Source organism: Elgaria multicarinata, chromosome 22 (genome assembly GCF_023053635.1).
Source record: "Elgaria multicarinata webbii isolate HBS135686 ecotype San Diego chromosome 22, rElgMul1.1.pri, whole genome shotgun sequence".
NCBI classification, from domain to species: Eukaryota; Metazoa; Chordata; class Lepidosauria; order Squamata; family Anguidae; genus Elgaria; species Elgaria multicarinata.
Window position 1 is genome coordinate 16,352,720 of NC_086192.1, and position 25,842 is coordinate 16,378,561.

The following is a 25,842-nucleotide window of genomic DNA, read 5'->3' on the forward strand; positions in this document are numbered from 1 at the left end:
TGGGTGGTCTCTTCCCCCCCCGGCCCTAAATTTGCATTTCCAGGCAAGGGGGGGGCTTCTCCCCGCCCTCCGTGAGATACCCAGCATGGGTTCTGAAGTGCCAGTAGACAGGCTGGGACCGTCCTGGGGCTGACCGTGTGTCCGTGTGCGTGTGTCCTGCCCCGTTCACACTTTACCCCACAGATCTTGGGCTACTGGCTGGTGTCGGAGCGTGAGTGGGAGCGTTCCCGGGCCATTCAGCTGTGCGCCCACTTGCTGAGGGCGCGTCACCAGAGGAGCGGCGCTTCCGTGAGTAAGGCCCCGCCGCGTCAGCGGAGGGCTCCCCCAGCCCACCGCCCCACCCCGGGAAGGAATTCCCCAGGGCCACGCATCCGGGGGGGGAGCATGGGGGTGGATTAGGCACGGACCGGCCCCCCTGCCCAGTAAGCCTTGTCCACCCGCTTCTGTTTCTGCAGCCACGGATCCCCCCGGGGCAGTTCAGCCGCCTGGCTGGCGTGCTGGCGCCGTTCACCTGCGACACGCTGGGCACCATCCGGCAGGGTGCTGGCGACTGCATCAGGGTCCTGCTGAGCCTCCAAGGTGAGGCGCCTCATGAGCCCGGCCCGTGTGCCCCTACTTGGAAGGAGCCTCTGCGGAGTTCAGTGGGGCTTTACTCCCAGGGAAGAGTCCCTAACAGGACTGGGGAGACCCGGGTTCAAGTCCCCATTCACTCATGGAACTCCCTGGGTGACTTTGGGCCAGTCACCACCTCCCAGCCTCACCTACCTCACAAGGATGTTGTGCGGATAAAAACGGAGAGGAGCCGGATCACGTACCCTGGGTCTCTTGAAGGAGAGAAGCCGCCGGACGGGGCTTCGATCCCAGATGATCTGGTCTTTGTTCTGCAGCTGGGAGGTTCTGGGGGCCCTCGGCCCGTGGCCCGTGATGCCGACCCCCGCCGGCGGCCATGATGGGGAACATCCCTCTGGCCGCGTCTTGTACGGCTGAGCCCAGGTGTCAGGGCGGCCATCGGGGCCGGGGCCAAGGCGGGCGTGGGCGGGCCCCTGCCCCCGCCCACCCCCGGTCCTGGGCTTGTTCCTCTCTGGCCGTCCAGCAAACAGGCAGCAGCCAGGCTGAGGAAGCGGAGGAGGAGCGTGGGGGGGGTATGAGAAGAGGGGCTCCTGCCCAGGGACCCTCCAGCCTGCGTGCCTCCCCTTCAGGCGCCGCGACGCCCCCCCGGGAGCCAAAGGGCCGCATGGAGGAGTGGCGGCTGCGTGGGATCCGGCAGGACCTCCAGAGCGACCACGCCAAGGAAGTCCACGCGGCCTCTCTCCAGCTGGCCAAGGTAGCCCAGGCGGGAATGATCGAGGACCAGAGGGCAGGTCGCCAAGTGGGCCGGAGGTGGGCAGGCCCGGGCCCCTCCTTTCCGGGCACGAGAGCAGAAAGTCAACCAGGAGAGCAAAGAGATCCGTCCACAGCTGGGGAGGCATCTGCCTCCGGGACGTTGAACCTCCTCCGGCTGGGGTCCGGATCCGGCCCTGCGCGTCTCCCTAGGAGGCCCTGCCCCTGCCAGGGGCCGGGGGGGGGGGAGTGAGGGTGGTGCAAAGGCCGGCCGGCAGCGGGGCCTTTCTGAACGCGCCCCCTTTCCCCCCCCCCCGCTCCAGGTGGTCAGCACTGCCTTGCCCTCCCAGGAGATCGTGGCCTTCCTGCGGGCCCTGCTGGAGCAGCTGAGGGCCGTGAGCGGGGCCTGCGACCAGGCCGTGCTGCTGTGGTTCGAGGCGGCCGTGAGGGTGCGGGGAGCGGACCTGAGGGACAAGGTACGGCCGGCTTTCGGCAGAGGCTGCCCAGGAGAGGCTCGCTCCTGCCAGGGCGCTGGGTCCCGGCCCACCGGGGAGAACCGATGGCAGCGGGGTTTTGCCCTCCGGTGTGCGTCTGCAGGTGCCGGTCCTGCTGAAGGACTGGCAACCTGGACCGTCGTCGTTTCGTAACTCGGTTCGGCCCGTTCCCTTTCCTCCCCGTGGGTGAAGGAAGCCTGTCTCGCCGGTCTCGGGTCCGCCCTGGTTCCCAGGCACAGCCCCAGGGGCGTCGTTTCCCGGCCCTTCTCTCCCCTCTCCAGATCCGCGACCTGGTGGCTGTCGTTTGCTCCTCGCTGCGGCACTCGGAGGACCCCGCTCAGCGCCGCTGCCTGGCCCAGGCCGTCTGCATCCTGGCCGAGCGCCGCCGCAAGGCCGTCTGCGCCGCCCTCCTGGAGCACCCCTTGCTCCACGACCGGTACGGTGGCCACAAGGACCCGTTGCCCTGGGGGCCACCAACGGGCAGGCCGCCGTTAGCCATGACGTGGTTGCAATTAACGGGCGGGCAGGCCTCGCCTCCCTCCCTCCCTCCCTGTTAGCACTTCAAAGCAGCCTTCCCCAACCTGGGGCCCGCCAGGTGTGTTGGACTGCAACTCCCAGCATCCCACAGCCAATCGTAAAGCTCCCTGGGCCACAAGGGTGCGAAACCTCTTTCAGCCTGAGGGCAACATTCAATTTCAGAGAAGCCGTGGTGGAGGGGGGCGTTCCAGCGGTGGGCCCGGCTGAAGGGAAAATAGGGCGGCCCTTCTGGCACCCGGGCCTTGGCGAGGGGCCCGTGACGCCCACCCTTGGCGCCAGCCCCGCAGGCCGGCATTCTCTCCAAGCGGGTCGTGTCCCAACCCCCCCCCCCCGTGTGCCATTCCCTCCCCCAGGGCAAGGAAGGAGCTGTGGGCTGCACTGGCCACTTCCAAGAGCAACGCTGCACCTGTCCTGAAGTATTTGCTTGGCCGGCTGAGAGCAGAAGGAAGCACCGGCCCCAGCTGCGTGCCGGTGAGAGCTCTGGCCGTGGGGCGGGGGAGTGGGGCCGGGGCAGGCTGAATTCCTGGGGCTTGCGGGGGGGGAGGGGGGCGGTGACAAGAGCTCCAGCTATAACCTCTGTCTCCTGTAACCCCCACTCCGTCACTTATTAGGCGGAAAGCGCCACGTATGCGCTAGGAGCTGTACGGATCCTGGGAACAGCCCCGCTTCAAAACCCTTAAACCGGTTTTGTTGTACAATGTACTGTAAAGGAAGATTTTCAGGGGCTGGATTGGGCTGCCGCTTCATTGGGCCCCCTCTGGCCTCCCGGCCTTCCGAAGGCAAGCGGGAAAGCCAGCCAGCACGGAGGAGGGCCCAGCGCTCCCTCCTGCGGTGGCTGGATTGGTGCTGGCAGGCTCAGTCCTGGCCTGGACGGGCCCTGCCTGGCCACGGGTCAGCCCTTCGCCCGGGAGAAGAGCGGCACCTTTGCCCGCAGAAGGCGCTCGGTCCGGTCTTTCCCGTCTCCATATAAAACGTCCTCGGCTCGTAGGGCTGGGAAAGAGACCTCTGGGTGACACATGGGCCTCTGAATCCAGCTGCGCGTGACCGGGCTGCCTTCTGGAGAAGGGCCGTCGCTCCACGGTTCAGCTGACGGCCCCGGGTTCATCCACCGGCACCCCAGGGAAAGATTTGCTGTGAGCAGAGCTCCGGGAGGCCACGGCGCAGGTTGGGGCAAAGGTCTGGCCCCAGAGGGGGCCGCGGCCTCACCTGCCCCCCTCGGCTCTGTGTCGCTCCCAGGCTCTGGCGGCCCTCCGAGAAGTGGTCTTGGCTCTGGAGAGCTGCACCAGCCTGGTCCCGCTGCTCTCGGAGCTCTGCCACGCCCTCCTGTGGAAACTCAGCCGGGATCCGGACGAGGAGAAGCCGACGCCGGACGTTGCTGCTCTGGAAAGAAAGGGGGGCCTCGGAGTGGAGGCTGTGGAGCCGCCTCGCAAGTAAGGCCGCTGCCCTCTCCCCTGGCGGGCAGCCCCTCCCACGCCCCTTCGCCGCCTCCTTGCACCTTCTTTGCCTGGCCAGAGCCAAGCCGCTGCCCCTTCCTCTTCGCTCCGCGTCTCTCCTTTGTCTACGGAGGGAGATCCTGAGCTTCGGTCCGAGGCAGGACCCGAGGCGTTGCACTTTCGCCTGCCTTCTTCGCCTCCGGCAAACCTCCCTGTGGCGTCCAAGGCGCAGGGGTCGGCCCCCACCGTGAAGCAGAGCGAGGCCGTCGCCTCAGGCGGAAGATGCCGGGAGGCGGCACGGGCTTGGAGGAGTGTGCGGTGGGCCACGCCGCCTGCCCTGCGCCCCTGAAGCCAGCCTGCCGCCTTCAGCACTTTTTAGCACGCTGTAGCTGTAGCCGTTGTTAGCGGATCCCTTTGGAATCTGGCCCACGCACTTAGAAGCCACGTTTCCAGCTCCGAGCCCGGCAGGAGCCGTCTTGAGAAGCGCTGCAGCGTGGCGTCGCTTGGACTAAGCAGGCACTGCGATGCCCCCTTGCAGCGCTGGCTCCAGGCTTTGGAGGGCTCTGGGGCAGAACGCCCTCGACGGGGCAGGGGGCTCCTTCCATGAGGCTGCCTCCTCGCCAGCTGCTCCTCCTCCTCCTCCTCCTGGCTCCCACAGGCTTGCTTGGCAGGCACAGAGCCAGGAGGCCGGGGCGTCTGCTGCTGCGAGAGGCGGCAGGTGGCCCTGGGGAAGAGGAGGAGGCCCGGCCTCCCCCCAGCGCCAGCCCCGCCCTGCCCCTCCATCCCCCGGCGGCTTTTGCCTTCCAGGCTGGCCGTGGAGGTGCTGCAGACCGTGCTCAGCAGAGCGATCCCAGAGGCTGCGCAGGAGCTGGACTTGGGAAACGCCTGGACCGTCTTGATGCAGCCAGGTAGCAGCCTCAGAGGCGCCGCCCTGTTGGCCAGGTAAGGGGAGCCTGGCTGCTAACGGCGGAAAATCCCAGCGGAGTAAAGACTCCTTTGCAACTGGAGCCAAGGAAAGCCAACCGGGTGTTTCTTGAAGTGCTGTCTTCTGATCTGAGCACCTCTCTCATAGTTTGCTAGGGAATTAGATATGGTCTGCTGCTGAGGCCTCACACCTGAGTTGGCTAGCAGCTCAGGTTCAGCAGTGCCGAGGCCTCACACCTGAGTTGGCTAGCAGCTCAGGTTCAGCAATGCCGAGGCCTCGGATCGGAGTTGGCTAGCAGCTCAGGTTCAGCAATGCCGAGGCCTCGGATCGGAGTTGGCTAGCAGCTCAGGTCCAGCCATGTTTATCTGAAGTAGATTGTAATGGAGAGGAGGCCTTGCAGAAGATCTGAGCTGCTGCACCGTGTCCTTCTCTTCGATCGAATGCCGGGGGGGGGGGGGCATAGAACTGCGTGTAATGATTTGCTTACCAGGAATGTGAGGTAACCGGATATAGTTTATCAACAGTTTTAAATTTTAAACAAGTCTAAAACTCCAAATCAGGTCAAAGTAATATCATCGTCCTCCATAAACAGTTGCATTCAGGGTGTTGCATCTAACAGACAAAAATATTTTGGGGGTCCCGGGTACGGGGCGGGTCTTGGGCAGAGGCGTGGCGCTTCGGCTCCGCGTTGGCTGGCACGCCACTGCTTCCCTCCGCAGGGCCTTGGTGCGCTCAGAGAACCCCCTCCTGGACGAGCTGCTGCGTCGCCTCCTCCTCTCCCTGAGCGCCCCCAGAGAAGCCTGCACTGATCTCAGCCTGGTCTTCTGCATGGAGGTGAGACGCTGTGCCAGGAGCAAGGAGGGCAGGAGGTGTGGTGGGGGGGACTCAGAGCAGGGAAGGCAGCCAGCCCCCCTTTTGAAAGCCAGGCGGGTTCTGTGATTTGCAGAACTTCTTTCTTTCTATTTTTTGCTTTGGGGGCATTTGCGCAAATTTCACCGCAACTACGCAGCGGTGTAAGCGCAGTAACGCGAATGTGCGTGCGCTCATCCATGTGTTTTGCACGCCTCCATCCCCTTCCAATGCCCCCGGTTTGGGGGTTTAATGGGCGCCCCTTTGCTGCCCCACAGCACACGGGCCACCCTTCGCTGCAGAAGCCGGAGATCCTTGACCTCCTCGTGCGGCAATTGCTGGCCGGGGCCCGCAACGGGGACGCCACCATGCGCTTCCTGTCGGTGCGCGGGCTGCGGAACGTGGCGGAAGGCGCTCCGCAAGAGGTGTGACAGGGGCGAGGAAGGGCAGGGCGGGGGCCTCCGAGTGCACCTCAGCAGTGTCGCTGTGATTGGCTGAGCTGCCGCCGTGTCACAGAGGTGCCGCCGGTGCAGGCCGGGGGTTCTTGGGTGGCCTTGGGCTGAGCCGGAGGGGGCTGGCGGAGGGGGCGTTCCAGGAGAACCAAGAGGAGGGGGGAGGCGGGGGACGGGGGCACTCAGCAGTCTGGGCTTGCATGCGGATTTGAAACGGCCTTGCAAATGGGGCGGGGGGGCTGCTGGCCTGCCCCTCTCCCCAATCGGGAGAGGCTTGGAATGGGTCAGCCCAGGGACTGACGGGCGCCCCGGACGGCTCCCCAGGCCAAGAAGCACCAGAAGGCACTGCTGGACACGCTCCTCCTAGCCGCGGGGGACGCCGCCAGCCCCGAGGTGGCCAGGGAGGGCCTGCGGGCCCTGAGCGCGGTGTGGGGCTGCCTCGAGAGACGGCACGCTGCCGGTGCTTCCCAGGCCGTGGCCAGCCAGGCCCGCGCGCACCTCCAGCACGTGAGTCGGGACCCGGGGGTGGGGGTGGGGTGGGGGTGGGGTGGGGAGGGGGGCGTTGCTCCTGGACCGGCTTCTCCCTGCAAAGTGGCAGCAAGAGCTGTGAGGAGGCTGGGCTGTGCTCACGGCCCTTGTCTCGTCCAGGGAGCCCATCCTGGGGAGGAGGGAGGGAGGGAGGGAGAGGGGTTGGCCCTCCGGTGCTGTTGCTCCTCACCCGTGGGGACGTGCAGGCCCTCTGCCCCTGAGGCTGGGCGTTCTGCAGGGCCGCCCTGGCCAATCCCCGCCCTGCTCACCGCTGGGCACTGACTGTCCTGAGCTCCCTCCTTACTAGTGAGTCCCTGCCCCGCCCCCCAGTGAGGGCTTCTGCCTCTCCCCCTCTCTCGCAGGCGGACGAGGCCCTCCGAGCAGCGGCCTTCCAGCTCTTTGGCCAGCTGGCCAGGGCCACTCAGCCGAAGTGCGCCAAGCCCTTTGCCAAGGAGGCGGGCCGGGCGCTGGCTGCCCTCCTGCTGCACTTCCGGGATCCGAGCCCGGGCGTGGCCAAGGTGCGTCCCAGGCCTTTCTTGCCAAGCCGGGCCTGCCTTTGGCTCCCTCTCCCGTGCTTCCCGGGGGTGGGGGGAGGCCTCTCCTCTCAGGGGCGCCCGGCAGGCCTTCAGAGGGATTGCGGTTGCTGGCTGACGCCCCCTGCCCTGGCGCCCATCTCTCCCGCCAGGCCTGCTGCGGGGCCTTTGTCGCGTGTGCCCCCTTCCTGGAGCTGCAGGAGCTGACGGCCGACATGGATGCCGGGCTGGTGCTGGCAGACGTCTCTGGCGCACGGCACTCTCGCCTGATGGACAGGGCCTGCCAGCGGCTGGTGAGTGGTCCGGCGAGGCGGGTGCCGCCTTTGGCCGTTGCCGGCCGGGGGCTGCTGGGAGTTGTAGTCCGACATGCCTGGAGCCCCCAGTGCTCTGCCTCCGTCGCTGCAGCGTCCTCCTGCGCTTTGCCCCCTAGGCCCAGACAGACCCACTGCTGCTGGACGCCATCCTGGTGGAGGTGCCCCAGTACCTGCGCTGCGCGTGGGACACGATCCGCCTCGCGGCCTGCAAGCTGGCAGGTAGGACGTGCCTCAGTTGTGCCGGGCTTCTCCGGAGAGGGCTGGGGAGGGATCCGGCCTGGAACCCTGGGGCGCTGCAGCTGCCAGTCCGTGCTGGGCTAGAGGGACCCGGGCTCTGGTGCCAGCGTGACGCAGCTTCCCACGCTTATGCCAGCCCTCGTTTTCCTGAGGACTGGACTCTTGCCGCTGGGTGTTACAGGGGAAGGACCCTGGCTTGGCACAGAGGCCCTGCTGTGCATGCGGACGGGTCGAACCCCCCAGTGCCTCCCCCCAGCACCGTAAGCGGCTCCTGCCAGTCCGCCTTAATAAACTGGGCTAGACGGTCCCGGGGCGGATGGGCGGTTAGGGGGGCTGGTTCAGGTGAATCATAGAATCATAGAATAGCAGAGTTGGAAGGGGCCTCCAAGGCCATCGAGTCCAACCCCCTGCTCAATGCAGGAATCCACCCTAAAACATCCCTGACAGATGCTTGTCCAGCTGCCTCTTGAAGGCCTCTAGTGTGGGAGAGCCCACAACCTCCCTAGGACATGGGTTCCACTGTCGTACTGCTCTAACAGTCAGGAAGTTTTTCCTGATGTCCAGCCGGAATCTGGCTTCCTGTCACTTGAGACTGTTATTCTGTGTCCTGCACTCTGGGAGGATTGAGAAGAGATCCTGGCCCTTCTCTGTGTGACAACCTTTTAAGTATTTGAAGAGTGCTCTCATGTCTCCTCTTAAGGCACAACTTTCTAGGTTCCTCTGAGGTTGCCCACGGTAGCTTTGAGGAGAGTAAAGGGCCTGGCTGTCCTTCCTTCCCCGCCCCACACGCCCCAGTGCCTGCCTCTGTAGGGATGGGGGGGACGCGTGCGAAGGAGGCCTCGACTTGCCCTGGATTCAGGCCCGTGCTTTCCTTTCCCCGAGCAAGGGATCCTCGTGGAGACGGTGGACACGCAGCGCCTCGGACGCCTGGATCTGGGCCAGCTCCTGCAGTGTGAGTGCTGAACGCACACAGCCCCCTGCTGCAAGGCCTGGGGGACGGGGGGTGGGGAGGTGGGGGGAAGGGGGGCTGCTGCCAGGGCAGGCGGCCCGTGCTTCCCACCCACTCCTTCTCTCAGCCTCCGCACGGACTGGGAAGGAGCCAGCACGGTTTCATCCCTTCAAGGGGGGCACGGAGGCCGAAGGGGCAGAAGATGCCATCCAGGCCCGGGCCGAGTGGGACAGCTCCGTGTCTGCCGTCTCTCCCCCCAGCCCTGCACTCCCTGGGCCACGACCCCAGCGCCGCTGTGGAGATCGCGGCCTCGGAAGCCGCCCAGGCCCTGCGGCGGAAGCAGGAGGAGAGCCAGGCCGGGTCGGACGGTGGCCAGCCCAGGGGAGCGGCCCTGTCGGGCTGGTTCTTCAGGCGGCGGCGGCGACAACGGCGGAAGGGCAGCCTGGCAGCCTTAGGGCTCGGCTGACGGGCGGGCCGCTGGGCGTGGCAATACAGGCTTCTGCACCAGTGCTCTGCGTGGCGTCGTGTCCTTCGGGAGAAGCGGTTGTGGGCTCGGTGCCGGGGCGACCCTGGAACGGGGCGGGGTTGGACTAGCCCATCGGGAGGGTGTTCTGTGGGACAAGGCCATCCCAGGCATTGGCAGGAGCAACCGAGGGGACACGTGGCGTTTGTGGCTGGCCACGGGCCGAGCAGCTGCTGCTTGGCTGCCGCTGGAATCACGGTCCCATCATGGATCCAGAAGCCAGCCAGCCAGCCGGAAAACACCCAGTGCCAACGAACGGACGGCGATGTGGCATCTCTGGCCCCAAGATGAGGCCCGCGGGGGTCCCATCCAGCCCACCGGCATCTCCCTCCGGCCCTGCCCGCTCGCGCCCCCATTGGGGTGTCCCCCCCCCCCGACGTACGTGCCAGGAGCCAATTCAGCCTTTGGCCCAAAATATGGCCCCCACCTGCCCACCCGCCCCTGACGTGGGCCTTCCTCCCCTGATCACACCTTCAGCAGAGCGGCAGCACGGGAAAGGGCCCCAGCGTAGAGGGCCGGCCCCTTCCCAGAATGTGCCTTAGCTGACCCAGGCGTCGGAGGGAGGGAGGGAGGGAGGGGCCCAGGAGGCCGGCAGCGGCGTTTCCAGCCTCCCCAACCCCGTGCCAGTCGGGGGACCTCGCAGAGCGCTGTGTCTTCCGTCGTAGCCTTCGACGCCCGCTGCCCTTCCTGGCCCCACAATGAACGACACAGGCGTGTGCGCTGCCTGCTGAGCTCTTCCACCGATGGCATGAATGGACGCAGCCTCGGCTGGAACCCCTCGGCCTCCTAAGGAGTAGCCGCCTCGTCTTTCCCGTTTGCTGCCAAGCCTGCTTCCCCGGGGACACTGCTCCTTCACCGGCGCAAGGGCTGTTTGCACCCCAGGAGTCGCAGCCCAGCCCAGCCCAGCCCATCCGGCTGGGAAAAGCTGCTCGCTAGGTAGGCCAGGGGGACTCCGCGCTTCTGGTGAAAATATTTATTCTCTCAGCTATATAAAGTAGGCGTTCTGGTCTCAGGTGTGGCTCCCCTGGGCTTTCGCTGGGCCCTGCTGGGGCAGGACGGTGGTGGATGTTCGGGAGAAGACTCTGGACAGAGCACTGGAGACCTTCCCGAACACGGACGACCGTTGCCGGGGCAGCGCGTGGGACTCTGAGGTGGTGGTGGCGAGGACCTTCCCGTAGTCGTCTCCTGCGGAACCAAAGGCAGTGTCCGTTAGGGGTACGCCGGGCCTCCTCCCGCCACTCCTGGCTGGGCACAAGCCTCCTCTCGGGGCAATTGCTTCAGCTGAGTCAGCGGTGACTGAATGACCCAAGTAGAAAGGATGAACCCCCCGCCGAAGAGGCCAGAGATAGCGTCTTCTGTGCCAGGGGATAGCCTCTTCTGCAACTGGCTACGCTAACCTTCATAGTTGCTGTTCTTGTTGTTTTTTAAAAATATAGGAATTGACTTCCCACCGCACACGGGAATGCCCCTTGGGATATACTGACGTGGACACAGCCCGTGGCTGTCATTCCAAATTAATCACACACACCCTCCACCAGAGGCCCCGGCCCTTCAAAGGGCAGCGGGAGCAGCCCAACATACCTGGGTGATCTTCTGTGGGACTCTCTTTTATTATTATTTTGTCTTGATAGACGGAGGTGATCTGCAGAGGGAGGAAAGCGTCAGGGGGTCGCTGGAACACAGGGACCGGATCCTTGATCCCGAGTCAGCCCTAACCCCACCCCACCCCACCCCGGATCCATCTCACCCAGTGGGAGCCCGCGCTGAAGGCGCTCAGCCAGAGAGGAGGGTGGCCTTCTGCTAAAGCAGGGCTGGGCGGCTTCGGGTTCCCCGGGGGTGCGTTTCCACCACCCCCACGGCAAAACAAGCGGTGGTTTGCTGCCAAATGTCACTGTGGCCTAAAAAGGCCACCTTGTTTTATTTATTTATTTATTTATTTATTTATTTTATTACATTTTTATACCGCCCAATAGCCGAAGCTCTCTGGGCGGTTCACAAAATTTAAAACCATCATAAAACAACCAACAGGTTAAAAACACAAATACAAAATACAGTATCAAAAGCACAACCAGGATAAAAACCACGCAGCAAAATTGATATAAGGTTAAAATACAGAGTTAGAACAGTAAAATTTAAATTTAAGTTAAAATTAAGTGTTTAAATACTGAGAGAATAAAAAGGTCTTCAGCTGGTATTGACGAAAAGAGTACAGTGTAGGCGCCAGGCGGACCTCTCTGGGGAGCTCATTCCACAACCGGGGTGCCACAGCGGAGAAGGCCCTGCTCCTCCTGGTAGCCACCTGCCTCACTTCCTTTGGCAGGGGCTCACAGAGAAGGACCCCTGTAGATGATCTTAAGGTCTGGGCAGGTACATATGGGAGGAGGTGTTCTTTCAAATAACCCGGCCCCAAACTGTTTAGGGCTTTAAATGGCAATACCAGCACTTTGAATCGGGCCCGGACCTGGACTGGCAGCCAATGAAGTTGGAAAAGGACTGGCGTGATGTGATCTCTCCAGCCAGTCCCTGTTAGTAAACAGGCTGCCCTATTTTGTACCAGCTGTTTTGTACTTTGAGCTTCAAAACAAGGCGTGGGCAAACTGGCGAAGGCTTTGGCTCCCATTGCCGACGCAATTAATTCAGGGACTTTGGAGGAAATGGGGGTGAGTGGGGGAACCCTGCTATGAAGACTTAAGCCGGACTTCCCCAACTGGGCACCCTCCAGATAGTTGTAGTCCTACTGACCTGAAAAAGGCACCAGGTTGTGGAAGTCTGGCCTAGGCCCACGGCAATTCCCCACTTCTCAGGCACGTTTCTGGATCTCCTCCAGAGGGGGACATCTCTTGGAAACAGGGCCTTCTCCGTGGTGGCCCCCAGACACTGGAATCCCTCCCTCAGGGAGATCTGCCTGCCGCCCTCCCGCAGGATCACCGTTTAGGGGACAGGCCAAGTCTGCCCTGTTCATCAGGGCTGTTCATCAAGGCCAGTTATCTGGCCTGCTTTTATTTTGCATGGCCGCTTTGGTCTTAATCTCGTCTCGCTTGTGCTGGAGCGTTTCCCGATTCTAATCTCTGTTGCCAGCTGCCCGGAGGGGGGGGGGGGGTGTTTGCAGGGCAAAACATTTTTTTTCCAGTCAGTAAAAAAGAGGCGTCGGTGCAACCTCTTAGGCCTGGGGAAGAGAGGAGGGTGGAGCTGTCTTTACCTCGAACTGTCCAGACATCTCCTCCGTGTCCCGGGTGAGATGCATGCCAACGACAGCTGGAACAAAATTGGAGAGAAGTCACTGTTAATGCCCAAGTGGGGAGGGGGTAGGTAGGCATTGCCCACCCTTTTACCCCCCCCCCCCCAAGCAGGTGGGCGAGGCTCTCCGGGATGTTCCATGCACAAACGGGCTCCCTGCACGGACTTAGGCTTTCACGAGAGCCCCACTGTGCAAGGGGTTACAGGGGCAACAGGGCTGAAAGCCTTGGACTCTTTCCTTTATCCGCAGGGACGTTGGGGCCCCCTGACCTCAGAGCTTTGCTGCCATGCCCACAGTAGTTGGGGGAGAAATGAATCCCCCCCGCCCCCCGCCCCTGCAGCCATCGATCCCCCCTCCCCCTGTTGTGATGCAAAGTGTTTCTGGGCGCCGGGGTCTGGAACAGGCAAGGAAGACCCATCCGCTTGGCCCAAGTCCCGCTCGAGGTGGAGCTGGAAACTGCGAGGACGGGTCGGTTGGTTGGGACGGAGGCCGCCGCCTGCCTTTTGGGGCGCTCCTTCGGGGCACGGCGAGGGGACGGTCGCCATGCATGCCCGGGGGGGGGGCGCTTCTGAGAGGAGGAGGAGAAAGAGCCGTTCAACACACACACACACACGGCTGAGACTGCATTAAGCCCTCCCCGAAGCAGGTCGGATGGAGTCACCTTTTTCCAATGACTTCTCTTCTTTCTCGCCGCTGAAAAGGAAACAGACACGCTGAAGCCTCAGGAGGGTCCCCCGCATGTTGCCCGGTCGTCGCAGGTGCTCGGAGGGCCCTCCCCCTGCCAAAGCCTGCTCGGATCACGGCCAACTCCGACCTTAAGCCTAAGCGGCAGTGAGGATCTGGGCCACCGTTTCCCTGCTAGGAACCACTCGCGGAAGTGGCGGCCCGCTCTCACCGGCATCCGATCGCCTGCAGAAGTTCTCTGCCGCGCAGGGCAGTGTCATGGCCGAGTGGTTAGCTGCCTACTGCTACGAGGGAGTTGTGCTTTGGGAAGAGCCCTTTGCTCCCCTCCTCCTGGGCCTCTCAAAAGCATTGCTGCCATGCCGAACCGGATAACTTGGCTTACAGTAGTTGTAAGGCGCGGGACGTTGCTTAAACAGTGGTCCAAACAGCGAGGCGCAGAGGTCAAGTGGCCCAGCTGCCCTCCTCTCCCTGCCTGAAATCCTGGTTTCAAGAGCCTGTGCGGAGCAGGGCGGGTTCACCGGAGGCACCCGCAGCCGGGCCCAGGACAAAGGGCGCCCTCGAGCAATTACCTCTCGGTGGTCACTGCAGGGTCGGCACTGCAGAGCGATATCGTCTTGGGTGGGCTGTCGGAGGCTTCGGTGGGGGCGGAGCTGTCAGTAGAGGCCTCATGGACAGCCTGCCGGAAGGAAAAGGGATGAATGAGGCTTGGTTGAGCGCTTCCGTGTTGGGAAGCAGTGGCCGCCGCGCCTTGCGTGGAAGGCGAAACACGCCGCCACGTTTTCTTCACTTTGCGTTTTTCCAAAGGGAAGTGCGCGCAGGGCCGGATTCGGGCCAGCCGATGCCCTCAGCACAGCCCCATCATGGTGCCCCCTTGGCCCTCCCATTGCTTTGCTGGCAAGACGTTGGGGCTCAGTAAGTGCTGAAGGTGAAGGAAGACGTTAAAAACTCAGTTTTCTGCAAGGCCGTCTGCCCGCCCACCCCTGCAAGAACACACAACTCTGTTCAAGATAAACTTGGTAAGACAGTCAAACATACTGAACTCTAGGTTTATGTTGAGACAAAGGTTGTCAGAAAGTTATCTCAGATGTCAGATGATGTCGTGGGACACATAGAGCCTAAAGCTGGTTGATCGGGTGTAATAAAATAAAGCACAAATAATAAACGTTTGCCGCTCTTAGAATTGGCCCTAATGACAAATCTCGATAAAATAGTTAAGAGCAGAGACACCACACTGACAACAAAGGTCCGCATAGTTAAAGCAATGGTATTCCCCGTAGTAACCTACGGCTGCGAGAGCTGGACCATAAGGAAAGCTGAGCGAAGGAAGACGGATGCTTTTGAACTGTGGTGTTGGGGGGAAATGCTGAGAGTGCCTTGGACTGCAAGAAGATCCAACCAGTCCATACACCAGGAAATAAAGCCAGACTGCTCACTTGAGGGAATGGTATTAAAGGCAAAACTGAAGTACTGAAGACAGGACACCCTGGAGAAGATGCTGTTGCTAAGGAAAGTGGAAGGCAAAAGGAAGAGGGGCCGACCAAGGGCAAGATGGAGGGATGATATTCTGGAGGTGACGGACGTGACCTTGGGGGAGCTAGGGGTGGCGACGGCTGACAGAAAGCTCTGGCGTGGGCTGGTCCATGAAGTCACAAAGAGTCGGAAACGACTGAACGAATAAACAACAAAATGGATCTGGAATTCCTTAAAATTAGATGGCTACGGCTATGGTACTGGTCCTCTGGGGTGCCGCCCTTCCCTCGGTGCCCGAAGCACGTGCTTCGATTGCTTCAAGGTGAACCCAGGGCTGAGCGTGCGCCCCTTTCCCAAACGGGCTGCCTGAGAAGCAGCCATGAAAATCACAGGACAGAAACGATACACATTTAGCTGAGCAGCCAGAAGGAGAAACCTCCTCGCTTCGGGGCCGGCAGCGCATGCTCAGCACGGGGCGATCTGGAGGGGTAAAGGTGGATCGCTTTGTCTTCCGGCATCACACAAGGCTAGACGGATGCAATGAGGATGTCTTCGGAGGGGTGAAAAGCCAGATCCGTTTCATCTTGAAATTACCCCGTTAGAATTGTCACAAGCCGGCCTTTGCCAACTCGGCACCCTTCAGATGGGTTTTGGACCGCAACGTCCATCATCCCCAGCCCACGACCATGCTAGGTCAGGGGGCTCCAGGTTGAGGAAGGCTGGCTTAAATGGTTAACGGAGTTGCCCGTGTTTTCCTAGGGTAATCCTCTCCGAAACGCCTTTGCCATCGTCATGCGCAAATTCGTGATAAATACGAAAACACACCCGCCGGCTGGCTTGGATGGACCCCGCTCCTCCACGGCCTTTCGGAAGCCAAGCTCATGTAAATTCCACCTCTTGGGGGCATCAGAAAAGGGCGCAATGAACAGAGCAGCCCTCCTCTCCATTGCTTTAGGGGCCGAGAGCTGCTGAGGACGGCATTTGGCATCCGGATGAACGCGGCGAGGGCCCGGCCCTCCTCCCCGCTGGCTTACCATGTGTATTTTGCCGGCCATTGACATGGACATCATCTCTGCCTGGGGAGGCGGGCGGCCCTCTTTCTTTTCCTTGTGGCGGCCAGGATCCGAGCTGGACGCTGTTAGAGTGGGGCAGCATTTGCTCAGGGACAGGCTCTTCTTCCGGCTGCTGCTGCTGGAGGTCTTGGGCAGGAGGGGTTCGCTGGGCAGGTGCTGGGGAGAGGCGAGAAAAGAGGCCACTCAGAGCGGCGGCGCCCCCCTGCGTGCCCCCTCGGAGCAGAAGCGGGGCAGGGGCGGAAGGGGCTCAAACTTGGAGCCAACCCTTCCTGCTTGCTTTGAAACGAAATGTATGGACATCTTTCAAGTGAAGATACGGTTAATACCTACCTACACTGCTCCACGGTCACCTTTCTAGGAGATCAATGTTTGAAACGGGGATGGGGACCATGTGGCCCTCCAGATGATTCTTGGGCTGTGACGTCCATCGTCCCTGACCATTGGCTAGGGCTGATGGGACTTGTGGTCCAACAACGTCTGGGGGGTCACAGAGTCCCCACCCTTGGGAGTAAATGCACGGCGCTCTTGGTCTCCCTTTCCCTTTGGCCTGGCCTTGCCCAACCCTGGCTGGCTGGGGGATGCTGGGAGTTGTAGTCTAAGCCATCAGGAGGGCACCAGGTTGGGGAAGGCAGCCTCCTGGGCACTTTGACTGGGTCTCCCTGGGCAGTTTGAGCAAATTACTCTTGCTCTGAAATTTGAATAAAATGGTCTGAACTTTGAGAAAATTGTAAGACCTCCCCACCCCACCCTAAAAGCAGGACTGGTCTAATTTGCTGCCGGTCAAGTCAGGCAGCACAGCAGGAACCGAATCGTCCAACTCCAGCACCCCCAAATGGATTTCCCCATGGACCCGGCTGCCTTCCCCCAGACTCTCTTCCCTGGACACACTTAGGCAGGCGCTAAGTGAAGAGCTTCCCTCTCCCAGCAGGCGCTAAGTGAAGAGCTTCCCTCTCCCAGCAGGCATTTAAGGCTACGCTCCTAGCTCTGCATGTTTGGATGAAATGGGGAGACTTGGCTGGAGCATCCTGGGAAAACCACACAACCATTTTTCCTGCCTAAACACGGAGACGTTTGTGTCCATCATTGACCTGTTGTTTTCTTAACCTCACTTTAACGATTTCTGATAGTGTTTAGAATGTTTAACATTGTATTACTTTGATATTTTGATTGCTGTCTATGTTTTGTGTGTTGTTGTTTTGTCCTTCTTGTTACTGTAAATAGCATTTCCCAGTTGGGCGATAAACAAATCTAATAAATGAATAAGAAACCCGCTTGATGGGGAAGCAAGGCGCCCCTCCCTCGGCTGCGGGGGGAGGGGCTGGAGCCTCCTCCGCCCTCCACGGCCCTCCTTCCCCGGGGCCCTTTGCTCACTGAGATCGCGGAGCTTTCGTGCCGCGGAAGGTTCGGGACCTTGAAATAAAAGGAGTTGTGCTCCGTCAGCACTTGCTCCTCCTCATCGCTGTCGCTGTCGCCTGCGGGATACCGGCCCGGGTGGGCGTGTTCATCGATGTCGTGCGCCACGAGGCGGAGAATGAGGTCCTGTTTGCTCTCGACGTCCTTCAGGAGCTCCACTCTGGTGATGTCTGGCTTCATCAGGCTTTGGAAGGAGTTTCTGCAGACCGCCTGAAACAGAAGAGGAAAGGGGCGTTTGGACCGGTCGTTCATCAGAGACGCGAAAGCATCCTACGTCTCCTCCTGATTTCCCCGATTCCGACCCCCTGACTACCGATTTCTCCCCCAAACCCCTGATTCTGCCCCCGATCCCACTTTCTGATTGCCCCTGATTGCTACTCCTCCCAGACCAACCCAGCTCCAGCTCACGCCGACCGGATCCCCCCTACCTCCTTTGGCCTCACGCCGAGGCGCCCAGCCATGTCCAGGGACGGCCGCCGCTCCTTCTTTTTGTTGACTTCCTCAGCGGGCATTACGTTCGAGAGGCTCTTGCCCGAAGCAGACGCCCTCCTCAGTTCGGTGAGGCTCATGCCCATTTTCGACAGGCACGTTTTCTTCAACTTCTCCAGGGGCTCCGTTTTGATGGAGATCACGGCCAAATGATCCGAAATGATGTCCGGGTCAATCTTCAAGGGCTTATTCCCCAGGTAGGGGACGATCTTCACTGGCATGTCGTCTGCCTGCGGCAGGGCATCTGGAGTGGATTCGTCTGGGGGCTCTGGCAGGCTGGACAGCTTCATGATGGACTCGCCTCCCTCAACCTCCATGTGAGAGCTGACCTGAGCAATGACCTTGCTGACGATGCGGTCCAGCTCCAGGGCGCTGAAGGTCTCGTTTTCCGGGTTTTCGCCCGGGGAGTTGCCAATGGTACAGCTGGAGACCTCGTTGATGATGATGCTGGCCACTTGCTCGGGGAAGATCAGTTGGTTGGTGGTCATGTCATTGTAAAGTTCTTCCTGGGACCCAGATTTCTCCAGGACGTTGGTGATGACCGAATGGACAACCTGGTCGACCGTCTCATCGTATTGCGGATCCAGCGTCGGCTTGCTGTCAGAAGCCACGAGGCTGATTTTGTTCTTGGAGATTTCCTTCTCCACGGATGTCTTTAGCAGGTCAACGATTTCATTGATGTTTGTTTTGGACAAGCGGGTCTTCTCGTGGATCCCCAGGTCAAACTGTGCGAGGAGGATAGTCGTCAGGAAGCGGCTGAGGATCTCCTCCAGGAAAACCACAGACACGGTAGGGATTTGGGCCATGGACAGCTCCTCCTTGGTTTTCTCCAACTCCATATCACTGAGGAATTTCTTGATGATCTTCTCGGATTCCAGCTTTATCACGGCGCTGGGACAGGGCAGTTCCTCTTCGGAGTCCGAGAACGACTGGAAGTCCCGCTTGGAGATTTCGCTCACCATGACGCAAGCTACTCTGTTGACAAAGTCCTCGTTCTTGTTCGTTAAGCCTTCATACAGAGAGGTTTCTGAGCTGGAATGCTTTAAGATGTCCGTGTAAACTAAATCAACCACCTCCCCGACCACTCGGCTGTCTTCTGAGCCTAAGTCCTCCAGGTCATCCTGCTGCCAAACTTTGAGTTTGTTCTTTGAAATGAGCCCTTGCAAAGAGCTAATCATCTTCTTGGCCACCTCTTTCATGGAGGCAACGGCTCTGGCGTCCATGTCCTCCAGAGGCAGAGAAAGGAACATTTTCGACAGGAGCTTGGCCGCTACCTCCTCTATGATCATGGACGAGAGCCCCTTAAGGTGGGATCGCAAGGGCGTCTCTCCCTCTGGGGCTTCCGGGCTGCCTCCGTACCGATCCTCACGCGCGCGCTCGGCCTCGTCAGCCTCTTGCTGTCGGTTTTGCTCTTCCGTAAAGTACGCCTGCATCTGATTCCCAGAAATCTCTTTGATCACGCAGTCGGCGATTCTCTCCGAGAGGATCGTGCAGCCTGCTCTCATGCACTTCTCCACGGCAGAAGGGGTCCCGAACTCCGGCAAGAGGTGGTTGTAGACCGAGTTGGCCACGGTTCGGCTGACCACACGGTTGGGCGGCACGCGGTCGAGGTACTGGACCTCGGTGTTCCTGTCCTTGGAGATTTCTGCCATCACTTTGCTGAGGAGCTTCATGTGAATGAAATCAAATTCCGCGCACTGGTCTTCTGTGTCGGCAGGAGCTGTCGCTGCAGTGGGTAGAGGGAGGAACCGGGCCACGAGGGCCGCAAGGACATCGTGCACGAACCTCTGAGACACCAGGAACGGATACGGCGTCGCAGTCTGGGACGGGGTGCTGATCTTCTTCACCTCCATCAACACTTTCTTAGCCATCTCTCCAAATTCAAAAGGCTTCAAAGCCGGCCCCTGAGACGCCTTCACCGATGGCCCCTGAATCTGGTAGCCTAAAATCTCTTTCTTTATTGCACTGACTAGTTTCTCTGCTAACGCGTGGCTGCTTTCCTGGTCAATGCAGATGGGGGCTCTGGACCCCCGGTCTTGCAAGATGCCGCACAAAGAAGCATGGATGATTTTTGCCACCTCCGTTTTCCCCACAGCTGGTAAAGCCTGACCTCCCCCTTCAGGTACCTGCAGGACCTTCACTGGCGATTTTGCAAACTCCTTTAAGATGGAGTCGACTAAATTTTTAGCAGAGGGCTCTGCTTCGGGCCTTTTTTCCTCCTGCGGACATACGCTGGTTGTCGACGAGAGCAATTTGCTGACCAATCCGCTAAAGATGTCCTTCAAGAAGGAAGATGAATAAACGCCAGCTCCGTCCTCGACCTGCACCGACTGGGCTGACCCCTCCCCGAGCTTCACATGGTGGATTGTCCAGCCGGCGGTTTTTGAGGCAAGAGTGGAAGGAGCATGAGATGGGCCCAGAGGCGAGTGTGACTCGGGTGCCAGGTCACCCAGCCTCGTTTTGCCGATAAAGCCCATCACCTCCTCGGTGGCGGTGGCCTCGCCCGTTCTGTTTGGAGACCCCGATTTTACACAGACAGTTTTGTAAATATTTTCCACAAGGTTCTGAATGCTTTTGTCGGTGTCAGACCCTCGGTCCTCCTTCGGCCGCATGAGGGGGAGACTCCTCCTAGCCGCTCTCCCCATTGTCGAATCGCGAGACTCCGACGCGCCGCCAGGGGCCCGTGACGGAAATATTCGGCGGAAGATCTTGGCAAACATGTCTCCAAACACGGAACCAGAGGAGGTGGGTTCTGGGAGGATGGTTTCCACCCTGTCCACAATCGTCTCCGCTTCCAGAAAGGAGAACAAGTAAGAGGATGTATCTCCGGTGAATAGTGGCAGAAACTGGTACCCGGAGATCTCTCTTATTATTAAAGGGGCCAGGGCTTCTGCTAACGCCTGGCTGTTGTTCTGGAAAGATTTAAAGATCTCAAACTCGGACCCAACTTGTTGCGACAACTTCTCATAAATGGAGTTCCCGATGTGAACCACTTCTTCAGCCCCAATCTGTGGGAAAGGCGTGTCTTCCTCTGCACTCTGAATCACCTTGACCTCCGACATTTTAAATTCAGTTACTAAAGCATTTACTAGTTCGATGACTAGAACTCTCAACTCACTCTCTGACAAATTGCTGTCCTTGGAATACGCCAAAATATTGGGGGAGGACAAGATTTTGCAAAAGAAGGCGACGACGATGTCTTCTAGAAACAGGGCTGAGTAAATGCGCTGAGAAAACGGCTGCTGCTCCTTCTGCCATGCGGCGCGTTTGGTTTTAGGATCGTCACCGCCGCTTAAAAATGGGTGGAGGTGGAAATTCAGGATTTCCCTGATGAGCAAATTGGCCACTTCGTAGACCGTGTCACGGTCTTGTTCTGTGAGACTCTTCTGAAGTTCTCCTTGGGATTGAGAAGTTTGCAAAATCTGGTTGTAAACAGAATTAGCGATGTCATCCTCTGTTTCTTGATCCATGTCTGGAATTCGCTCGGAGCGGTTTTCCAGCTGGATTTGATGCGCCGAAATCTCCATGACAACGTAGCTCTTCAGGTTTGCGGCCATCTCCATGAAATCCGCTTCGGAGAAGTCTGCCTGATTTCCTATGTATGCAGTGATGCTCTCTGGAGTTTGGAAGATTTTTTCCAGAAGCTGGTTCAGCAAGTCTTCTAAGAGCCTGCAAGGAAAGACGGTCACACAGGAGCCTGGAGGGTCCCGGACAGATGCGCCCACGTGAGGCGGTGCCCGTTCTGGTCGTACAGACTGAAGATGATACTTAAACATCTCATTGATAATGAAGCATGCTATCTGGGTGACGTACAGGTGGCTTAAACTTTCTCTGTCTCCGGCGAAGGGCTGCTGCAGCAGAACCTCATGCAGGACGTCGCAGTACACGGACTCCACCATCCTCTCCAGGTCTTCTTCGGAAATGCCTGCTGCTTTTCCGTCACCGTACGTACTGGCCCAGATGGCCTGCTTCAAGACGACCGCTATGATGTCCTCCTTGACTTGGGCTCTTCTGTTAGGCAGTTCGGAGCCCAGCAGGCCTTCTCCCTGGCCTGAGCAGGGGAAGATCCGGCAGAGTAGCCGGTCAATGATGGCCTCCAGCACTGGGTAGGAGAGCACGGTGGCGTAGGGCCCTGAAGGCTGCGCCTTGGGCCTGTCCGGATTGGCCATCAGCCTCTCCTGAATGAGGCACCTGCCTGGGGCCATGTCGGGGGAGCACGCCGACTGCAGCAGAGGCTCCGCCGCTTCTTCAAAGATGAAAGTTGCGGTCTGTTGAGGAGAGGAATCCCTCTCATCCCCCGTGTCTTCGCCAAACTGCCCAACCGGCACAGCGTCCTTGTAAAGTGGCCTCCAGCCGGCCATCGGGCTGCCGCCCGGAGCGGAGCCCAGCTCTTCTTCAAGGCCCTCCTGGAAGCTGAGCCGAGCTTTCGAAAGCCCTTTCGAAAGCGACTGCGCCAACTGCACGGCCGTGTCCCCCGCGTTGTCGCCAGAGGGGCTGAGAGGGATGTCCAGGAAAGTATTGGAGATCTTTGAAAGCAATTCAGAAATGATGTCTCCCAAGATGGACGAGGTAGGTTTCTCTCCCTGTTTCGTCTCCTGGGCTGCTTGCCTTAGGTCCATGGGCTTGACAGCCGTCCGATATGCCTCTAGTCCTCCCATGGAGTCCCCCGCGGCCGCTTGGTCCCACGCAGGCAGCTCCTCTCTGGATACGAACGGCTGGACGTGCTGCTGGAGGATGTCTCCGACGAGGAAGCCCGCGATCCGGTCAATGAGACTGATGCTCTTGTTTCTTACTTCTCTCTGGACGGCTTCGAGGGAGCCGGATCGCTGGATGATCTTGCTGCACAGAGAGTCTGTCATGTTCTGTACGTCTTCCTCTGAGTAGTCGCACTGCTCAGGGTGGGTGTCTTTTGTGACTCTGATCTCATGTTTTAGAAGTTTCATCCGGACGTCATTGAGCAACTGGGTGGAGAGACTGTTTAGGTCCGATTCGGACAGGAGCCTTTTATCCCAAGGAGACGCAGCATCTCGGGGTGGCGTGGAAGGGAAGATTTTGGATAACAGCCCAGTAATTAAATCTTTGAGGAACCCCGATGATAAGAAGGTGTTAAATGGTGACCAGCTCTCTTTCCCCTCCTGAGTTTCCTCAAACTCGTCTCTGACGTATTCAGGAGCATCCTCACGAAGGGTAGGTGAAGGTGAACCCTTGGATAGCTCCCCGGAAAACAGTGGATGGAGAAGATAATCCGAAATGCCCTTCTCCACCAATCTCTTAATATTCTCAAAGGTGGCATTGTCCCTCATGCAGTTGAGATCCGCGGCTGGGGCCGTCTCTCTTTCTCGTGATATATTGTTGCACACGGAGTTGACCACGTCATCCATGACATCCGTCAACGGGGCCCCAAGGCTCTGCTCCGGCCCCCTCGGCTCTCCGATCACGGAAGCCCGGCCAAACTGCAGGTGGATGGAGCTGGCCAGCCTTTTGGCCACTTTGCCAAGTTCGGCTTCAGGCTGCCCTTTGGCCTTTTCCTTTTTGTCCGTGGAAACACAGAAGATCTTGGATAAAACTTTGGAGACGATGTCCTCTAAGAACTTGGCTGGGAAAACGTCTGCACGGGATGCTGAGGGCCCACCGATGCTATCCAGGACCGTCCTGACAATGTTCTCAGACAACGCCTCGGGATCAGGGCTCCCTGCAGGGCCTTCCTCTTTAGACAGAAAGGTCTGGAGGTGATGGTTCGTGACCTCTTGAATTATGAAGCTGGTGATGCTGTCGACGAGAGCCGCGTTCCGGCGCTTCACGCCTTTCTGTACAGACGTCTGCGAGCCGGACTTCTTCAACACGTTCCTATAAAGGGACTCGACCATGCCCTGAACCTCTTTCTCTGAATGCGAGCGGCATCGGTCGTCCTTCTTGGCCACCCAGATTTTGTGCTTGGAGATGGACTTCATCACCTCGGCGATCATATAAGAAGAGAGCTCGTCAGAAGCAGGTCCGGGCGCCCCCCTCCTGCCTCGCTTCCGCACGGCACCCTCCGAGAGCGGGAAGAGCTGGGCCAGCATCTGCTTTATCACCCTTTCTAAATACTTCTGGGACAATATGGTAACGTAGGCCGGAGGAGGCCGCCTGGACTTAGGGGCTTTCGGCAAACAGATGCAGCCCTCGATTCTCTGGATGATGCTTTCCGCTTGTACCGTTTTGTAGGCGCTCTGGGGCAGCTTCCTACACACGGGGGGTGGCAGCTGGTAATCCAGAATTTCTGTCAGGATGATTTCAGCTGCCCGCTCAGCCAAAGTGTCTATGTCCATTCCTATGTTCCCATCAGCAGCTAACTGGAACCCAAACTCCCTCAGAATGGAGTCAACGATGTTGTTGACTGTTCGGCCGTCCACCGGCGGGAAGTGCGCCTTGTCCTCGGCCCGCTGCAGGACCCTGACCCCGGCTCTCTTAAACTCCCCCACCAGGGCGTTCACAAACAAAGTGTTCGTCTCGTGAAGGTTGACCGAGGCGTCTCTGCCGTACCGACTGCGGAGCGAAGAAAAGATCTTGATCAAGAGCAGAGAAACGACTTCCTCCAGAAACGAGGCGGAATAGATAGCAGTGAAGCCAGGCGGGAGCCGGCTGTGGTCACCGCACCCCGTCACGGTCACCACCTCCCTTCGGTACGTCCTCTTTGTGCAGGTCGCCGGATGAGGTTTCCTTCCGCCCGGTCTGCCCAGGGGCGCAGGCGGCCTAGAGCTGGACGCTCGGTGCTGCATCGCTGTTTCCAGGACGGTGTTGTTCCTCTCCCGCAGGCTCTTCCGTGTTTGCCGCCTCCCCGGAAGGGGCCCTTTCGATTCCGGTTTCTTGCCTCGAGGCAACGAGGAATACCCGTCGCTTTTACCGTAGCGGCCGTGCTTTCTGCCGTAGCCTTGACACCGTGCCTTTCTAGCGCTCGACTGGGCGAACCCCACGGCCTTCCTCGAGAACGGTTCCGTGTGCCTCTGATGCTCAAGGCTCAGGGAGAGCTCCGTCATCACGGGCTTCACCAGGGTGTGAGCCAAGACGTCAAGTGCCGAGTCGTAGGGAGAGACCCCCGACTGAGCCTCTTCCCACGGCTCCTCCTCGTACTTGATGTCGTACATGAAAAGGGAGGCGCTGGAGTTGGCCTCGTGTGCCTCCAGCCCTGGGCTCCAGCGCTCGCCGAGGGCGTCATCATCACAGACCCACTGCTGCTCCTCCTCCTCCTCCTCATCGTAGAGTCGCGCTTCCTCCGGGATCTCGTCAAACACAAAGGCGCTGGTGAAGTGCTCCGTGCTGAGGCATTTGTTCAGGAGGGCCCGGATGAGTTTCTCGCTCACGACGTCCAAGAGGACCACAGATTTGGGGGAGAGCCCCAGGTTGCTGCTGATCAGGTGGCTACTGAGCCCGCAAGCGTGCGGGCAGGCGGAGGCACACCGGGGGCCCTTCTTTGCCGCGTCTCGATGATAAGGCAGCATGTTCTGGGACGGGGCGTCTGGGAAGGGCCCTGCGAAGCCGCTCTGGGGCTCGTCGGACCACAGCGAATCTAGGATGATGTGCAACACTTTGTTGACGAGGTGCTTTGACTCGCTGCTCTTCAAGCTACGGATGAAGCTGTCCAGGTTGGAAGCGATGCAGCTGAGCTTCTGTTTCTTGCGGGCCATGTGGCCCCCGGCGGAGAGGCACGCCGTGCGCTTGACGTCACCGGGGCCTCTGCAGTCGCCCCTGGAAGCCCGGCTGATGCGAGGCAAAGAAACGAACGGCTGGTGGGAGAAGGGGTCGGTGGCTTTCCCGCGGCTCCCGTATTTGCCCCTGGCCTCAATTTCCATGGAGAGCAGGTGGCCGACCTCCTTCACGAGAAGGTGGTAGACCTCGTCAAAGTCGGCCAGGCAGAGAGGGGGGACGTGGATGCCCTTGTGCCTCCTCGCCCGCCCGCCTTTCCTGCTCACGCGCTCCTGCAGGACATTTTGCTCGCACAGGATGCCCACGATCACTTGGGAAACGTGGTGCGCCAGGCCTTCGATGTTAATGGGGGGCCCTTGGGGGCTCCCTGGCCCGTGCGCAGGGCAGCCGGGGTCCACGGTGCAGAACATGGAGAGGCGGCCGTTGACGAGCTCGCTCCTCTCGCGCGCGTCGGGGTTCGAAACGCTCAAGAGCACCCTGGAGAGCACGCCCTGAGTCAAGGGCTCCCAGAACACGTCAAGGCACGAGGACTGTTTCCTGCACGGCGGCAGGTAGGTGCACCGCAAGATGCGCTCCTGAAGCCACCGCGATTCCGATTGGATCAGCTCTTGTTTCCACGTGGGCCACGAGGTCCCGTGGGCCGTTTCATCCAAAGCATCTGGGGAAGGAAACGTCAACTGGTTATCACTGGAGGAGCT

The 25,842-nt window shown here is 59.9% G+C and overlaps 2 protein-coding genes across 2 annotated transcripts in view; one reads left to right on the top strand and one right to left on the bottom strand.

Annotated features, from left to right (window-relative positions):
* The first annotated feature begins 85 nt into the window (after positions 1–85).
* Positions 86–9,037, top strand: LOC134412806 (maestro heat-like repeat-containing protein family member 2B). Its single transcript, XM_063146818.1, has 20 exons — positions 86–97; positions 184–288; positions 456–579; positions 1,200–1,324; positions 1,644–1,796; positions 2,096–2,250; positions 2,705–2,822; positions 2,963–2,992; positions 3,131–3,295; positions 3,386–3,484; positions 3,588–3,781; positions 4,592–4,726; positions 5,429–5,543; positions 5,837–5,983; positions 6,335–6,517; positions 6,901–7,056; positions 7,224–7,364; positions 7,502–7,604; positions 8,509–8,574; positions 8,832–9,037. Exons 1-20 carry the CDS (start codon positions 86–88, stop codon positions 9,035–9,037), a joined length of 2,532 nt encoding a protein of 843 aa, XP_063002888.1.
* A 1,066-nt stretch (positions 9,038–10,103) lies between these two features.
* LOC134412807 (fibrous sheath-interacting protein 2-like) overlaps positions 10,104–25,842 on the bottom strand; it is a 41,850-nt gene continuing 26,111 nt past the window's right edge. Inside the window, exons 21-29 of the mRNA XM_063146819.1 lie at positions 24,415–25,802; positions 17,401–24,357; positions 16,931–17,182; positions 15,521–15,715; positions 13,586–13,692; positions 12,994–13,025; positions 12,294–12,349; positions 10,676–10,736; positions 10,104–10,279 (exon numbers count right to left, since the gene is read on the bottom strand). Of these exons, the coding sequence (XP_063002889.1) occupies positions 10,104–10,279; positions 10,676–10,736; positions 12,294–12,349; positions 12,994–13,025; positions 13,586–13,692; positions 15,521–15,715; positions 16,931–17,182; positions 17,401–24,357; positions 24,415–25,802 (9,224 nt within the window). The remainder of the gene's footprint in view (positions 10,280–10,675; positions 10,737–12,293; positions 12,350–12,993; positions 13,026–13,585; positions 13,693–15,520; positions 15,716–16,930; positions 17,183–17,400; positions 24,358–24,414; positions 25,803–25,842) is intronic.

Coding starts and splice junctions, on each gene's coding strand:
- LOC134412806 (XM_063146818.1), top strand. Junction 1,325..1,643: donor CCTCTCTCCAGCTGGCCAAG/GTAGCCCAGGCG, acceptor CCCCCGCTCCAG/GTGGTCAGCACTGCCTTGCC. Junction 5,984..6,334: donor CGGAAGGCGCTCCGCAAGAG/GTGTGACAGGGG, acceptor ACGGCTCCCCAG/GCCAAGAAGCACCAGAAGGC.